This window comes from Podarcis bocagei, assembly GCF_964188305.1.
Source record: "Podarcis bocagei genome assembly, chromosome: 4".
Lineage (NCBI taxonomy): Eukaryota > Metazoa > Chordata > Lepidosauria > Squamata > Lacertidae > Podarcis > Podarcis bocagei.
In genome coordinates, this window is record NC_138128.1 from 11,883,554 (window position 1) to 11,901,414 (window position 17,861).

General features: G+C 42.8%; 1 protein-coding gene across 1 annotated transcript; it reads right to left on the reverse strand.

Annotated features, from left to right (window-relative positions):
* Positions 1-111: 111 nt before the first annotated feature.
* On the reverse strand, positions 112-16,958 carry ACTL6A (actin like 6A). Its single transcript, XM_081190476.1, has 14 exons — positions 16,792-16,958; positions 14,741-14,817; positions 13,085-13,259; positions 11,932-12,032; positions 10,897-10,994; positions 9,683-9,777; positions 8,779-8,885; positions 7,613-7,702; positions 5,981-6,042; positions 4,309-4,423; positions 2,950-3,030; positions 1,341-1,436; positions 1,065-1,151; positions 112-609 (listed from the first exon to the last, which is right to left on the reverse strand). Exons 1-14 carry the CDS (start codon positions 16,814-16,816, stop codon positions 529-531), a joined length of 1,290 nt encoding a protein of 429 aa, XP_081046602.1. The 5' UTR covers positions 16,817-16,958; the 3' UTR covers positions 112-528.
* Positions 16,959-17,861: the final 903 nt, after the last annotated feature.

Below are 17,861 nucleotides of genomic sequence, written 5' to 3' on the forward strand. Positions count from 1 at the left end.
ATTAAAGGCAAGGATTAGTTCAACCAAGAACTGAATACCATCCATTCTCCCCTCATTTAATGAGTTGTGTGAATGTAAAATAGAATTTCTCTGAAACAAACACAAAGGGACTCTAAGACAAACTAGAGGAATTTATTAAGGCCAACGTAACAAGGAAGACTAGTCTGAAAGTAGACACATTTCTCAGAAAGGCAGGAGATTACATCCACAGTTTATAGCTTCGTTTCCAGTGGGGGGGACAGGAATTTTGCAGAAAATATATATCTATACAAAAATTATAAAAAGAGTTTGTATAAGAGTTATTGCATTTACAAAGGATGTGGGCATCCATCTGCTATGACAGAATGATGTTGGCCTTTTAAAATACCTATGGTTTGTTAAAAATGGGAGATTGCAGAATGCACAAAAAAGTATACATTTCCTACAAAAGAGACACAAAACTTTTGATTCCTGAGTATGCTAAAGCTATCCAATATTAGAAGCGCTGGGGAAGGCAGCTGTCTTTTTTTATAATAAAAAACCAGGGTTTTATGGACATTTTCTTTCTACACATTGCTTCCCCCCTTCTTCGTATTCTTGCTTGGAGATCCACATCTGCTGGAAGGTCCCCTGCAAGAGACAAAACCAAAGATGGTAGCCTTTTCTTCGAAAGGATAGTGCAGCGTATGAAACGGAAACCGTAATGACAGGAAGCTGAAAAGAGCTATTGTTCTCATGTTGGACTTGTGGAATTCCTAGGTGTCCAACTGGCCAGCTGGAGTCCCACAATATCCACAGGGAACCACATTGGTTGTCACTGCTCTAAAAATGACAAGCAAGGAGAAACAAGGAAGTTCAGGTCTGATCTTGTTTCTCAAGAAGGCGTTTTGAAATAGTAATCATGCCTATAGTAGTTTCCAGTGGGAAAATTGCTTTATTGTTCCTATACACACACACTTGGTCCATCAGATTTCTCCCCATTAGCAAACTTTCCTCACTGGTGTGAAGTCTTACCCAAATCATCTTGGGTAACATTTCTGAGCAGCACTGCTTGCCCACCAATCAAGCCTTATCGATCTACTAACCAAAGAAGCCAAAATGGATCCACCAATCCAGGAACTAAACCTTCGCTCTACTGTTGTATTGTTCGCTATCAACTTCAGTCGCATGCTCTGAAATCAAAAGAGAATAAAGTATTTATTGTTATTTTAAATTGTATATGCCTAGAAGCATTATCTTTCTCTTTGAACTGGTTGCAGTTCACCAGTCTCATGTTTGGCAGGAGCACTGTTCCAATAGCCAAATACCTGCACACATTTAAGAAGTACAAGGAAAATGTTCGCTGTTTGGTAGCCACTCACCGGAGGTGTTTTCTGAGACAGTTCTCTATTTAGTCTGTCTGTAAAGCTCTGTAGTAGGGTGTTCCCTCCTGCTACAATCACACTCCCATAGAGACCCTGGAGAACAAAGGCAGAACTCATTATAATGGTATTTTTTCCTCTGTTGCCCTTCATAACACAGATATATATATTGAAAGAAACAAGTCACAACTTCACTCTGCTGATAAAACAGTGTAAGAAAAAATAGCATGCTTAAGACCTGTGAGTGGTTCCAGTGTAGAAGACACAAGAAATGAACTTTCCCACTAGGTAAATTCTTCAAAGCTACATAGGAAGTCTAGATAATTCCGTACTAAAACCTACAGTTTGGCAGATGGGAATATCTAATTCACCAGCCTGAGAAATGAATCTAGCATGGACAACGTTAATATCTATTCATGGACTTTCTACATTTGCTCATTCTTCTGGGCAAGCTGCTGACAGAGGTGGTGAAGATGACTGGGGGGTGGGGGAGAGACAAAGCACCCATACAGAATGTGGGTATGCAGGGAATCAAGCTGTGTTGGACCATGAAGATGGCAACCCCAGCCCAGTTTAGTTTCTGCCATCTCATGGTAAACGGCACTACAGGGAATCCTAGCTTCACATTTTACATTGTGGTCTTAGGCGCTCTTACTCAAAAGTTTATCTTATCTGTTGCAATGGGAGTGAGTTGCAACATACAGGGCTGCAATCCTCAAGAGCACAGATCAGCCTGACCACCTGAGACATAGGAGGGCCACCTCCTTGCCCACGAACCTACGCACAGGTTTAGATCATCAGAAGCCCTGCTCCATATCCTACCAGCTGGCAGAGTTATGGCTTGGGGCAGGGCCTTTCAGTAGTGGCACCCACAGGGCAGAGTAGTCTGCCCATTAGTCATTGCCTTTAGATGTCAAGTCAGAATGCCTGGGTGGTAACTAACCATCTGCCTGGGTTTGCTGCTTCTCTTTTTGAATGTTGTCGATTGGGATTTTGTTCATTTTCAGGTCCATTTAAATGTAGTAACTGATTGCTGGCTACCTTCAGGGGTTACATGGATGGAAAGGTAGGGTAAATCATTTCAAAACTACTAGAAACACGGACTTTGGCTCAGTGGTTAGGGCATATGTCTTGCACACAGCAAAACCTGGGTCCAAGCCCTGGTACCTTCTCTTTAAAAGTTTCCGGTTATCTTTATGGTCAGATGATAAACAAGCTTGGGCCACCTGGACAAATAGCCTGACATGGTATAAGGCAGATTTCTACGTTCCTAATGTATTATCAACACACACCAGCTAACATTTATGCAGTATTTTAGAGGACATGCAAAGCACTTCAACATTATCTTACATCAAGTCAGTGCGACCACCACCGCCTTGCAGATGGGAAGGGCTGAGACTGAAAGAGCAGTAGCTCCCCTAAGGTGACAAAGCAAGTTTGTTGCCAAGGCAAGACATTACACCAGCTCTCCCTTGAAGAATGCAAGCAGGCTTTTAACAGCATTGCGTGGAGCAGATCACTATTCAGGGCACTTTGAATTTTAGCTAAGGAAAGGGAATCACTCCCTGGTCTATTTTCTATTAAACCACCATGCCTAACTAATACCTACTGGCCTGATGTCGATATCACACATCCCGACACTTGTAGTTACCACATGGCTCACGCCAAGCATTGTGTTGCCAGATAAACCCTGGAGAGGGAAGAAAGAAAATGGCAAGTTAATGCTGCTATTATAGTAGACTCAAATTGATAACAGTGTGATAGAATATGCCCTGTATGATTTTTTTTCAGCCCCATAGACAGGAGGTACATTGGTTGAGGAGGGGGCTGTAGCTCTTGAGAATCCTCGCCTGGCCATATCTTCTCAGTGTGTGAGAGTTTGCCCATTCTTTTTAAAAATAGCACAAAGCCCATGAAATGTCTTGCACAAGCAGTGGGGAGAACGGTTGCAAAATCAGAAAATGCTGTTGGGGAGGCCCAAATACTATTAGTGTGTGCCTTACTGCCCATTCACCGAAATTATAAAATGTTATAAAAATAAAATCTTTCTTCCCAACTTATTATCCAGTTTAGAACTGCTACTAAACTTGTTCCAAAATAAGGCAAGGGTGGATCTTTCCTTTCAACAGGTAAGTCCCAGTCTGAAACAATGGACTTTATCAGAGGGCAAGTCATAATGGTCTTGCGTGTGGGTACTTCTGGGAAAGAGAAAGTCTTCATCAGAGCAGTACAATGTATGACCCATCGAACCAACCCAGCCAACCATATACTGTATTTGCAATCCCAGGCAGAAAACAAAACAACAGAGGTTTATCAACCTCCCAATGGGCTGCAATACATGGCTGGTGAGCTGTGCTAGCTTGCTGGCCTGCTGGCCAACCAGTTCTACAAAACTGAGGATATGGGGGGAAATATACCACTTGCAGGAGAGGATGCTCCTTACTGGAATTCATGGTCTGTCAATCATATAATGCAAGGATGGGGAACTGGATCCAGCTGGCAGACCAGATCCTTCCTGCCCCCATCCCACTTCCCTCAACCACCTGTTGATGACATGGCACTATTATGGAATCAGGTGACAAGCTGAAAATGGCATCAACACAATTTCAAAGTGATGGCAGCCACGCTTTCACCTGCAGTCACCTGCAATTTCAGAGGCAAGGCAGATGGACGTGAGTTGGAGGAAATGGCCTCATGGGTCAAATTAGGACCCCTGCCAGATCTAATGTGGCCCAGAGACCAGAGGTCCCCCACCCCTGATGTAATGCTATGAGAAATGTAATGCAAGACACATTCTGGTTCATCTGAAGCTCCAAATATCCTGCTATTTCTTATCTTCCCCAAATCGTTTAAAACAGTTAAAAAGATTCCAGGACATTTAACTTTGCTGATTCCTATATACTTCCATAATGTAGCTAGATGCTTGCACACAAAATGCAATCTCACATACTGTCCTACTTAGTTTTACCTTTACATTGGAAGGGTCAAACAAGCCTTCAGGAATTTTTAGCCGTTCAGCACCAAAGTCACAGTTGTAACCATTGGGGAATTCGTAATGTACCGTGGGCATCTGTGCAGCCACCCTGGAGGGCAGAAACAACTCATTTTTAGAAGGCATTCCACCGTTGCCAGGTTTTTCTTTCCCAGTTCTCATGCACAACACACCAAATTTTTCTTGCAACAATCCCAGGAAACAGGGAACTGATAAAGGCCACCCAGAGATCTTTGTGGCATGGAAGGGATTAGAGCAATGTACCCCTCCCATATCCAAACAATTCCCTTCCCCTCTCCCAAGATTTCCATGTTGCCCTTGTTTTTCTTTTTCTTCCTTGCTCTACAAGTTCTTTTCACAGTCTCATCCCTTCACCACTAAGAGACTCTGCCCAACAGTTTCACTAGCTATTAAAACTGGAACACTGGGAAGGAGGGGTTGGCCTGGCTGGCTAGCTTGCACCCCTTACACCTATTTAGCAACAAAACGTCCGAAATCTAAACCACTGGTATATCACAAGTGGACTCTTTATTTACTGCGCTTGCAATTGTTTAAGATAAAATCTATTTTGGAAAGAGAAGAAATGAATACTGAACCACTGACATATTACAAGTGAACTCTTTATTTGTGGTGCTTGTAATTGTTTAATTACAAGCACCATAAATAGAATAATTGATAAAAACTTATTTGGGAAATAAACCACTTTTGCCATTTTAATGGATGTTTATTGTTGGGTTTCCCACAAGCACCCGGTGGGCCACTATGAGAACAGGGTGCTTGACTAGACCATTAGCCTGATCCGACAGGTTATTCTTACATTATGTTTGTTTATGACATTTATATACCACCTTTTCTTCCAAGGATCTCAAGGGGGTGTACATGGTTCTCCTCCCCATTTCATCTGCACAACAACCCTTTGCAGTAGGTTCGGCTGAGAGGCAGCAACCAGCTCAAGATCACCCAGAGTGTTTCATGGCTGAGTGAGGATTCAAACCCTGGTCTCTCAGGTTCTAGTCCACCATTCTAAGGGGACACTGGCAGAGCTGTCAATGCAAACAATGTCCCCCATCCTTGATGCCAAGTTTGAACAGCTCTGCATGAGGTTGAAAAAAGTGCTTCTGTCTTTTTAAGAAACTGCTTGCTTGCTGGTTGTCTTTAAGCAACTTTTACCTGCCCTAAATTGTTGTTATTCTCAGCTATGGTTAGTGAAAACAAGTCAGCTTCATAAACCATGGGTGACACTCAACTAAGTTTCACTCACGAGTAGGCCTACTGAAATTCATAAACCTGACTTAGCCATGACTATTAATTTCAATGTGTCTACTCTGAGAAAAACTTAGCTGAGTATCACCCTATGGTTTGTAGTTGGTTTGTTTTCATAGCCAGAGTTAAGATTAACCACAGTTTGTCCAGTGTTGACAACATGTCAAGTTGCGGTTAATCAAAGACAGAACCAAAAGCTTTCAAATTCTTCCTTACACCCTGCTGGGGTGGCTTGTAGGAAAAAGTGCAAGCCCAGCGAGAGGAGAGGCTCATTCTTGTAACGCTAAACAATAATTTAGTATGATGTTCACAGGCTCAGGTTGGAAATCACCCAGTTACTTAAGTTAGCCATTGTAAAGTGGAAAATAATTTTAAAAGAACATACTGCTCATCATAAGTTGAATCAGACACTTGGAGGACAGAAGCCTGGAAGTCCTGAATCACACACTGTGGAGGACAAAGTATTGAAAAGAAACAAGTATGAGGTTTCATGTTCCAAACACCAGAAGATCAAAGAAAGGAGGAACTGTGGACCATACAAGAGAATCCTAGGCAGACAAAAACATTGACATATATCTGTAATATCTCAGCGACTCAGAGTAGATGACCTATGGAGAGTGGAGAGTCCCCAGAAGAATCAGTGAAATGGCAGACCTGGTTCAGAGTTACAGACCTGGTTCAGAGTTACAGAAGGACAAATCTTAGCAGAGAAATGTCTGCATTAGCTACAAATAAAATGCCATAGAGGTTTCGCTTCCTGCCCCAACAACACTGTGGAATGTAAACATTGTCTTGTGACATGCACTTCGCTGCACAGTGAAGAGAGCAGAAACCAACAGCTTCCATCTTCAAAATTAAGGCTATTCTTAGCAGAACCTGTAAGGTATACTAAAGCAGACCTAAGAAATGAAGGCTACCTGCCCCTGGAATAAACCTTCACAGTAATCAAGCTGCGATATCCTGAAATTCTCAAGTTTCCACGTTGCTATACGTGGGAACTCCAGGATGACAGACATTTTTAATTTAGAACAATAATGACCTAAAACAAGAGATTCCATCACACCATCATACATAGGCTTTATTATATTACTGCTTTCATCTTTTCTCTCCCAGTGACCTGCATACTACTTACAGTTCCAGTTGCCTGACCTCAAAAAAACATATTGTTGGGTTGGAAAAGGTACAGAAAAGGACAACCCAAATGATCAAGAGGGTGGAGCAACTCCTCAAAGAGGAAAGGTTACAACATTTCGGACTTTTTAGTTTAGAGAAAAGATGAGTGTCAACACAGTAGAAGTTTATAAAATGATGGCGTGGGGAAGTAGCTAGAGATAAGTTTTTTCTCCCTCTCTTGCAACACTAAAACCTGGGAGCATCCAATGAAGCTGAATTTTGGAAGATAAAATTCAGAACAGATAAAAGAAAGTACTTCTTCATGCAGTGCATTATTAGACTACGGAACTCACTCCCACCGGAGGCAGTGAAGATCACCAACATGGATTGCTTTAAAAGTAGACAAGTTCATGGAGGATAAAGCAATCAATGGCTACTAGTCATGATGGCTATGCTCTGCCTACATGGTATGCTTCGGAAAACCTATTGCTGGAAACCGCCAGAGGAGAGTCCACTCTTGTGCATGGGTTTCCCACAGGCATCTGGTCGGCCACTGCAAGAACAGGCTCTCAAGTTTTTCTGCCATTCCCCATATTTTTTTAAGCACTGTTCCCGATTATGCAAACCTAACACATTCACAAGTGCTAGTTATATCTGAGTGTATTTAGGGCAGGGTAGGGACCCTATGCTCCCCTACCCACCCAGCCCCAAGATGTTGTTTGACAACTTCCATCATCGCCAGCCACTGGCCAGCTGGCTGCAGCTGATGAAAGGTAGAAGTCTTGAGAAGACCTGGAGGGCCACAGATCCCGCATCCCAAGTTACCTCTAGCAGAGGAATCCTATCTAGTGAAAGGCATACTTCCCAAATTATGTTCTTTGTAGACCTGGAAGAACATACTCACATTGCACATGTAATTGTGCCACGTTCTTGTGACTTGCGGCAATTTCTCTTTTCTCTTCCAGTTTGCTGGAGAGCCCTCACGAACTGCTTCCTGCAACAGCAAATCAGAGTCAGTTCAAAGTATCCACATTCCAATACGTTATTTAACAAAGGCCAAGAATACAGGGCCTGTATTCCAACTTCTTTGTTGCCTTTCCACAAATCCACAGGATGAGCCTTGGTTTCATGAGTTTTTTCAACCAGTCAAGAGGGGAGCTGTCCCTCCAATTCTCACCTTCCCGTGTTGGCAAGCACTAATCAGCCCTGTCCTTAGGTGCTACATGACATTTACTTCCAACACCCTTCGGCCCTCCTGATTAGAGAAACTTCCCTGCTCCTGTCCATCTTTCCCTCTCTGTTACTCTAGGGAAATAAAAGGGGGTACAATTTGTTGTGAAAGTTGTTTAAGCACAGTGTCTGGTTGAACCTTTGTTCTGTTGATTCTAAGTTGTCTCATCTTGCGTATCAAGAGAACCCTTGTTGATTTCGTTTCCAATGGGACCCACAAGACTTTCTTCAATTTCACCATACAAGTTTCTAAATTGGATTCAGGCTTTTGGCTTCCTACTGATTACGCAAGGGATATTATTCTGTGTGCCAGATTGTTAGATTTTATGCTACGGGCCTTGATCTGAGAGAGACAAGGGGGAACTGTCTGGAGCTCACTCAGCTGGCAGTGCCTCTCTTTGCAACTTTTGGTGACAGTTGTAAAGGAGAAAGGAGCGTGGTTCAGCAGCCTGTCTTGCAGGTTTGTAGGATGATTCCTTCACAGCTGCCTTACCAAAAGTCAGACCGATTGTCCACCTAATAATAAGTGGTGGACATATTATACCCAGCTCTCCAGGAAGTCATTCCAGCCCTATAATCTAAGGGGTGGCTCAAACACACTTGAGCATTCCTCACTGAACATTTCTCAGCCAAATGATCTGAAGGCCCTGTATAAATGAGAGATGACCACACATGCAAACTGTGTGTTGTTGGGGCCCTACAAGGCAGAAGTTCAAGAGGTGCTCCCAAGTTCAAAACGCTTGAGAAATACTGCCTGGACTGGAGGAGAGGCTCACAAAAGCAGCCAACATACACACAAAGCAAGCAAACCCTTTCATTCTTTCCAGTATAATCTATTACCTTTGATGCAATCATATACGGAGGAATTATCTCCACGTTCATTTCCTGAAACAGTTCTCTGCACTGCATCGTAATGAAATCTCCAGCCAGAGGTGATTTCACAATGCCTGCAAATGCAGAACACAAGTGGGACACCTAGAAAAGGTTTCAATCTTCCAATATCACATTTTGCATGCAGGAAGTCACCCCCACCCCAAATAAACAGAGCTATTTCCTTAGTAGCAGGCCAACTGGCTTCTGCATTCTCAGGGACCTCTGTTCTCTAGTCCAATGGCAGACCGGAAGAGCATTCTGCTACACAAACCACCCCCTTACCCTTCAAGAGCGACCAGGCTGCAGAATAAAGATGGTAAGTGACTTCACAGAGCAGATGCACTCAAGACTCAGCCAAGGGATGAGATACAAAATGCAAACGAAAGATGTTACATTAAAGCGTAGGTATCTCTGTTTTGTAAAGTTTGAAGACATTGGTCTTATGACAATAACAGGGGGGAAGGTTTGGTGTTATTGTTGTTATTGTTGTTGTTTTTTAAAAAAGTGGACTGAGGCCGCTAGTCTAGCACTTTCTATAGCAGAGGCTCTTCATTGCCCCTGAATAAGCACACAAACAAAACATGAAAAAGATGATCCTTTTCTGGCCTTATTCTTTAGCGTCTGGTACTCAAGAGTATACCAATTCTGAATACGAAGGTTGAATTTTGGCTTATATTGATACCTTTAAAATAAGCTCATGAAGGGTCGATCTATCTAAGCCGGCAACCCATCACTACATCTTTGTGGGGGAAATTCCTCAAATGATTTAATCCTGTGTTGGGCAAAGGAATCCTCTCGTCTGTTTGTCCTGAACCTCAATTATTAACGGGGCAGCCAAGATTTCTACCAACTCCTCTGGAAGAATGCTTACCTTGCTGAAGCACGTATCCATCATGCACTGGGATGGCAGTGGTGTGGGTTGCTCCACTATCCAGGATCAAGCCTGTGGATCTGCCATTAGCAAAGCTAGTTGGAAGGGTTAAGGAAGACAATGGAATTTGGGCACAACATAAACACAAATGGCACTGCAGTTCATTTTGCTCTTGGACCTGATAGGGCACATCCTTTCTTGTCAAAATTACATGCAGCTTTTGGGGAAGGCAGCTAAGAAAAATATATACCTACACTATGGTTGCAATTCTATCCATACTTGCTGGGGCGTAAGCTCTACCGAACTCAGTGGGGGGACCTGCTTCTAAATAAATATGCATAGGATTGAGCTGCATTATTGCTTGAAACTCAAACACCAATCTCCAGTTCCTGAAAGGATTATATCCTTACTGTAATTCTTACACCATCTGAATGGGCAATTTATTCCTCCTGTTGGGTTTTATTCATTCATTCATTCATACATACATACATACATACATACATGGATACCATAGTTTACACCCTACCATACCATACCCTGCCATTCAAGAAGGCTTTCTCCAGGCAGAAAAAAGCTTTAAAAGCATGCTTATTATAGGAACCTTTTCACTGAGAAGCAGGGTAAAAACAATTTCAATAAGCAATACTAGGCAGTTTAGTATATACAAAGTTAATTCAGATCTTAGGGTCTTTTATTTCTGTCTGGAGAATGAATTTGGCAAGGCTGAAATCCAATGGGGTTGCTCAGCTGATTGTATGTCTTTCAACAGCAGAACAGAGAGGGGTCTTTTAATATCCCCCCTCCTCCCAATATACTCCAGAGGATTGAAGTAATCACTGGAAATTGTTTCACTTCCAGCTGACAGAAGGCTTAATATCAGCCGAGAGATAACTTTGGTTACAACTCAATAAATATAACCAACCCATCTTTGAGACTAGCACAGTGACAACACCTTGGTTTAAATGTTAAAAACAGTACCATATTTTTTCCGTCTATAAGACACCCCCATGTATAAGGGGTATTTTTGGGGACTCAGATTTAAGAAAATGGGGAAGGATGACCCCCGTGCATAAGACGCCCTCAAATTTTGGACATTATTTGGGGGGGGGGGCCAAGTCTTATATACAGAAAATTACGGTATGTTTGTTTTTTTCTATAAAAGTGCAAAAAGCTCTGTAATGATGTCCACTTATTCATTAACGTGTTTGGGATACGCTGTGAGAACTGCAGTTTTGCACAAGAAGAAAGCAGGGATATTGTAATGTTCAAACATCAGCTCCGTCAATTTCTCACGCTTGGCTCTGGTGTTCCACTACAAGAGTGCAAAGATAAAAAACAAATTTCACCTATAACTTGAGCAGAAACATGTCACACTCAGAACAGGTTGTTTAAATGTTCACAGTGCAATAATATGTCAGGCAGGAAAGTGAGTTACTTCCCTATTTACAAATCAGTGGGCAGGTTCATGCAGAAGCATCACTTGAGCCTAATGCAGACAAAATATCAGCTTCTTGCAAACTATGGCTTGAAATTGGAACCTGATGCTATCTCTGCATTTTATCTCAAGTGACTTCCTTCCCAGAGTAGACCACGTCTCATATTATATGTGCATCAATATAGCATCTGAGCCATAAATCACAAGCTAAAACTATAGTTTACAGTGGCTTTTCAAACCATAGTTAAAAGGGAAGAAACAAGCTAAGAGTAGGAAGGCAACAGGAAGAAATCACTTGAGACAGGAAGGGCTTGTCTACACCGAGTTTACTTTGTGCTCGCAGCTGTCTGTGTCCGCATTTAATTTGAATAATCCACATGACATAAGCCTTAAATAACCCCTGTCTTGATGTTTTCCCCCTGCACATTTAGGTTTACAGGGATAATCCAAAAAGTTGTGAGAAATCAGGCTCCAAACCTCTCCACTCGGGGATGCAGACTACTTGCTTTGGTGTTTGGGGTGGGTAGATAGATCATCCCTTTCTGCTACTCCCCTTTCCATGCCCACAACTTCCTCAGTGCTGACATTTCTTCTCTGGCAGTGCTCATAACCATTTCTAGCATGTCCATACAGTCAATCTAGTCACAGATATTACAGTTCATCTTGATAGGTTCTTTTACCAAATCCTGGTTTTTTAGTTATCTGCTCTTCCCCCTTCCACCCCAAGTTTGCAAGCTTCACAACAGTCAAACTGCCTTCTATGCTTCAAAATTTGATGGGCTATTTCAAGGAAAGAAACTGGGCTTTTACTCACTGGTGCTTCAGACATTAGAACGGGATGCAAAGCAGCTTCAGATTTAATGTGCATCTTGTAGGTGTGATCCAAAATGGCTTGGAAGCTGTCCCAGTCCTCAACTGTAACAACATAAAAATAAATTAAATCTGCTGCTTTTGCTGGAGGTGCTGCTCTAGCTTAGGCATGTATGCAACGTGAAACACATTATCAGTGCAAGGCTGAGCATGTGGACAGTATAGGAGTCAGGAAGGAGGATGAGGGATCCTAGTCACGCTTCCATCCTTGCACCAGTGAAATCCTGTATCTAAAGAATCAAAGTACACAGCATTCAAGCCAATCTCACAGCCCTAAGCGATTAAAGGATTCTAACTATACTTCACTGTAAGCACTGGTGCAGGAATAACCCTATGAAGGCAACTGTACAATCAGATTATTTAAAAATGTACAAGACAATCTCCTTGCTAATTGACAACAGTTCACTTTCAAAGCAATACTGGTCCTCTGCAGACACAAGACTTAGCGATGGTTTGTATTCCTTACAGGGAACCATGGCTTGGTTTAGTGTTATGTGCAAACCAGACAGCTGGCTGGATGTGAAACTAATATGAAGAGGGTTTGCAAACAATGTTTGCATTATACATGATTAAGCAATACATCCGTATTTTTTAAAAAATGCCATGGATCAAGGAAGGATCTCCAACTCTCCAGATGTCCTACCTTCAGTGTCCCATTGGTGCCTTTTTGAACATGGTTATTTGGAGAATGTCCTAATCAAGCACACTTGGCGACTGTCTTTCCAAATAAGTAGAATATTTGAAGAAAGGGGAGCATAGATAAACCTTGACAGGACAGGGGCATGTTTTTCAAAACACACTGCCATTTAAGCAGTTATATTCTTCCCATAACCAGCTTTACAAACTAAACAGGAAAACCTATTTCAAAACAGGTCAACATAAGTTAAAGGGAATATCCACAGCTTTTAAGTAGATCTAGAAAACTTTAAACACTTGGCCCAAAAACCACCAGAATAAACTTCTTTTCAACTCCAGATCAAACATTCTCACAAAGGACAATGCCATTTTGTGAGTAAAAGGGTTAATGCTTTGTGATGTGTCTGAAATCAATACTCAAGATTTAAGAAAAAAGGAAAGGAAAATGCAAAGCACCATACTCATTCCATTTTTCAAAGGTAAAATGGCTTCCATGTTCTCCCTTGGAACTCGCAATGCATTAGTGTCTATGTAGTATGTTGGGCCTCCTTGTTTGCTTTTGTCACCATCAATTTCCATCATGGAGCTCCCATCATCCCGGTCCAGTACCACGCCAATGGCAGTGGGAAAATCAACCTACAATGGGAGATTTGGAAACAAAATGCACAAAGTTACATAAAGATTGTCTGTTTGCATCAAGCCTAACTAATGGGGAAGAGAGAGTTATCACTACTGCCTCAAATTCCTACAGCATGTTAGGCATGTCATGCCTCTATTCTGTATGGGGCATGAAAGGATTAGCTAAACACTGAGGGGAAAATGAAAATATAGCTACACTCTCTGATACATCAGGCTTTCCATAATCTGGCTCACTTATATAATGTGCACATTATTTAAACACTTTTCAAGAAAGATTTCACACTACACGTGGAGTGGGGGGAAATCTCTGGAACTGCATTTATAGTTGAACTGCTTATAAGGCTCTGTCTTGCACTTGCCCAAATCCCAGAATATTTTACTACAAGAACTAGCAAATCTAGTTGAGAAGGTGACATGGCCAAAACATGTCACTGAGATTCACAGCCAAGCAGAGATTTAAACATGGGACTCCCACATTTATCCATCCCTCTGGCCCGGGCCATCTCACTATAACATTCCCCTCAAACCAGGACGACCTCTTATTTAAAAAAAACTCTGACCTTTGTCAATATATTCCCCTTAAAATACGGCCAAAACATGAAGTAATTGGTGGAAGAATTTCTAGGGAGCCACATCAAATGAAGACTACTTATTCAAAGGAGAGGAAAAGGCAAAAACTACTTAGGTGAAAATTGCAGGGCAGGTAAAAGAAAGATGATAGGTATTAAGTGTGTTAGGGGAGAGAAATGTTGATATTTTCACCCCCTCCCATTGCGAGAATCTCCTGATATGATGTTTTCAGAAAGGAGGGGGCAAACTGCTCTTCGCTTCTTCCACTCCTGCCTGACTCTGTGGGGAGTCTGTGTGTTATCTATGCAGAGATTAGATGGCTGAATGAGAGCTGTAACCCTCATGCAAGCCAGTAGCTCTTTAGTTTTTTAGTTTGCAGTAGCTATTAGAAATAAAAGAAGTTATACTTCACAGTATTCTGTTTATACTCTGCTAAGTTTGGTGCTCACAATGGACAGTTGTGGGTCCAGAGCACTTAGACCTGATTTCCAGGAGTGGAAGGTCTTTAGAAGTGCTCCAGTTCACCTAGCCCAGTTGGGGCAGAACCAGTTGTTGAGCCCAGTCGTTGGCATCGGCTCAAAGGCGTACTGACAAGAAATGGCTCAGTGTTTTGCAGAAACATGATACCAAGAAATTGCAAATGCTACTATTTAAAATGCAGAGCAGAACGAAACAGCTACTGATAACCTCTCCTGACCAGAGGTTCCAGCAGACGATTTTTTGTGTACCTTTGTACATGATCTTCATATACCATATTTTATTGGACTATCATTCGTTGCTCAGGGGATTTCAAGTCCCTTGCTATAGAATACAGAGTTATCCCACAATATATACAAGTATTTCAGGAGTTCTTTGCACAGGAAACCCAAATTCTATTGATCAATCTGACGTCTCACTTGTGCTCTCACCTTTGGGCAGTCCTCCCCAGCATAGCCAGCTCTGACTGTATAGGAGCCGATGTCAAACACCAGAGCACCAACTTCATCTGCAAACACAAATTCAAATTTGTGTCGATTTAAAAACAAACCCTTATCAGACATGTGTTTATTGGTAAAAGGCTAAATCTCAAGACATTGAAAGAGAAGAACAACAGTGGGACACCTAGAAAAGGTTTCAATCTTCCAATATCACATTGGGACTGCAGGTTGCTTCCAAAAATCTACGCACAGAATTAATCTGCAAAGTGTGCCATAGGCTATTGTAGATTAGGACCACCTTTAAGATTTTAAAGGCACACAGTGCTCTTTCTACAGATCCCTTTATGATAAATACCGTATATCCTTCTAACATGGCGACACCTATTACCTATGAGATAGCCTGCAACCATATGTGCCACTCGACTACAGTGGTACCTCATGTTAAGTACTTAATTCGTTCCGGAGGTCCGTTCTTAACCTGAAACTGTTCTTAACCTGAAGCACTACTTTAGCTAATGGGGCCTCCTGCTGCTGCCACGCCGCCGGAGCCCAATTTCTGTTCTCATCCTGAAGCAAAGTTCTTAACCTGAAGCACTATTTATGGGTTAGTGAAGTCTGTAAGCTGAAGCATATGTAACCTGAAGCGTATGTAACCTGAGGTACCACTGTACTGCGATCGGTGGAATTGGCACTTTTATAGGTGCCACATAGTATCCGCACGGCATCTGTAAGAACTTGGGTCGTTTAGTTCGGTGGCACAAACACTTTGGAACTCCCTGCTTATTGATATCAGGCAGACACCATCACTGCATTCTTCTTGGCGACTGCTGAAAACATTCTTATTTAGACGAGCCTACGCAAGTGTTCAGAAAGTTTGTATGAGTTTTAATTCATTTTTGTCTATTCTACTGTGGCTTTTTACTTTCTGTTATACTAGATTCAAGTAGGTAGCCGTATTTGTCTGCCGTAGTCAAAATAAATTAAAACAATTCTTTCAAAAGACAGTTAAAAAGACTCTTCTTAAAAACCTAAAAACTCCCTTAAAATAATCAAGTCTTCAAAAAAGTTATATGAGCTAAGAAAGACTTTAAAAGAATCCTTCCAAAAGAATTTTAAAATTATAAGGTAGCACCTTAGAGACCAACTGAGTATTTTTAGGTATAAGCTTTTGTGTGCATGCACACTTCTTCAGATACACTGAAACAGAAGTCATGTTTTAATGGTTCTGAAAGGCTGTGGGTGAGCTGAGTTTTGCTTGGACTCTGGTTGAGAGAACCTGGAAGCTGCAAAGGAAGGGTACCCCAGAAGGAAAATGAATTGACACTGATTTATATATAACTTTGTATTAAATGCAACGTCTTTATATGCAACTCTGTATTTTTGTTTAAGCTGTCTGCTGTTGCCACAGCTTTCTGTACACCCGTTAGAGATAATTATAATATAGTGAGTGGTAGAAAAAATAAATAATCAAGTGCTTTATTGGTTAAGTGATCACTTAATTGTTTTTCTCTTTTTTGGTAAACCGCTTCGAGGGTGTGGGTTGTTGTTTTTTTACAACCAATTTCATGAATTGAATATTAACACAGGAATCCCTTTTTTAATGTGAAGGCAGACCTGCCAAAAGCTTTTCTCCTTCAGGCAAACCTGAATAATTCATAATGGTTATCTAGCCCCTCTCTTTAAAAAATAAAAAAACCGTTCACATATTTCCTACATTCAGATTTAAAATAATAATAATAACGTTCGGTTTTTTAAAAAGTTTTTAAACTTGGTAAAGTAAATAAATATAGAGGAAAGCTTTCCCCCTCGGCGCGTCAAGGTGCGGGGAGAAGCTGCCCAGGACGAAATTCTCCCTCCCGTCGCCCCGCCTTAAAGGCACAGGCGCCTTTTCAGGCTCTGCCGGACCAGCGGCGGCGGCAGCCTCCCCCTCCCCGCGGGGAAGAGAGCGAGCCGGTGGAACGCGCAGCCCTAACGGTCCGGGGGGGGAGGGGGAGAGAGAGAGAAAAAGAGGAGCAGCCCCTCCCACTCTGAGGAGAACTCACCCCCTCCGTACACGCCGCCGCTCATGTCCGCTCCGGACTTCACCGCTCGGCCGGCGGCGACACACACACAACGCACAAAATCACCTCAGGCCGCCCCCGACTCTCTCAAACACAAGCTCCGCCCGCTCGACCTACCTTGCTTACAGCCGCCCTCCTGCTAAAGCCAGCCAATAGGGGAGCGAGGCCCTTTCCTCAGCCGGCCTATCGCGGCACAGAAGGCGCCCTCGAGCCAATCGTCGGCGCTCGCCTTCCTTGGGCGGGACCGCCGCTGCGTTTCTTCCCTCTTGGCTTCGGTCCAGGCGGTTGTAAGGTCGCGAGGGGAGTCTCGGAGTGTGGCTGCGGGGAAAGAAACCACGCTCGGTTGCAGATTTTCAAAGAGGGGCGGGGCGGAAGGCGGAGCTGGGAGGAGAATGAGCTTTTAGCGCAGGGGTTGGAGCTGGTCACGTGAATGGCGGCAGCCGGCTTCTTTGATTGGCAGCAGCCAGGTTGCTTTAGCCGGCAGCAAGTCCCAATATGTTCAGTGGGACTTTTGTTTAGTCGTGTCCGACTCTTCGTGACCCCATGGACCAGAGCAGGCCAGGCACTCCTGACTTCCACTGCCCCCCTGCAGTTTGGTCAAACTCATGCTGGTAGCTTCGAGAACACCGTCCAACCATCTTGTCTTCTGTCGTCCCCTTCTCCTTGTGCCCTCCATCTTTCCCAACATCAGGGTCTTTTCCAGGGAGTCTTCTATTCTCATGAGGTGGCCAAATTACTGGAGCCTCAGCTTCAGGATCTGTCTGATTTCCTTAAGAATGGAGAGGTTTGATCTTCTTGCAGTCCATGGGACTCTCAAGAGTCTCCTCCAGCACCATAATTCAAAAGCATCCATTCTTCGGCGATCAGCCTTCTTGATGGTCCAGCTCTCACTTCCATACATCACTACTGGGGAAACCATAGCTTTAACTATACGGACCTTTGTTGGCAAGGTGCTTTTTAAGATGCTGTCTAGGTTTGTCATTGCTTTTCTCCCAAGAACCAGACATCTTTTAATTTCGTGGCTGCTGTCACCATCTGCAGTCATCATGGAG

What these genes read in the sequence shown, in the direction of transcription:
- ACTL6A (XM_081190476.1), bottom strand. Translation starts at nt 16,816, where the DNA reads ATGAGCGGCGGCGTGTACGGAGGGG. An exon ending in CGTATATGATTGCATCAAAG is followed by an intron (nt 7,703 to 8,778) that starts GTAATAGATTAT and finishes TTGCTGTTGCAG; the next exon opens with GAAGCAGTTCGTGAGGGCTC. An exon ending in TTGACCCTTCCAATGTAAAG is followed by an intron (nt 3,031 to 4,308) that starts GTAAAACTAAGT and finishes TTCCCTCTCCAG; the next exon opens with GGTTTATCTGGCAACACAAT.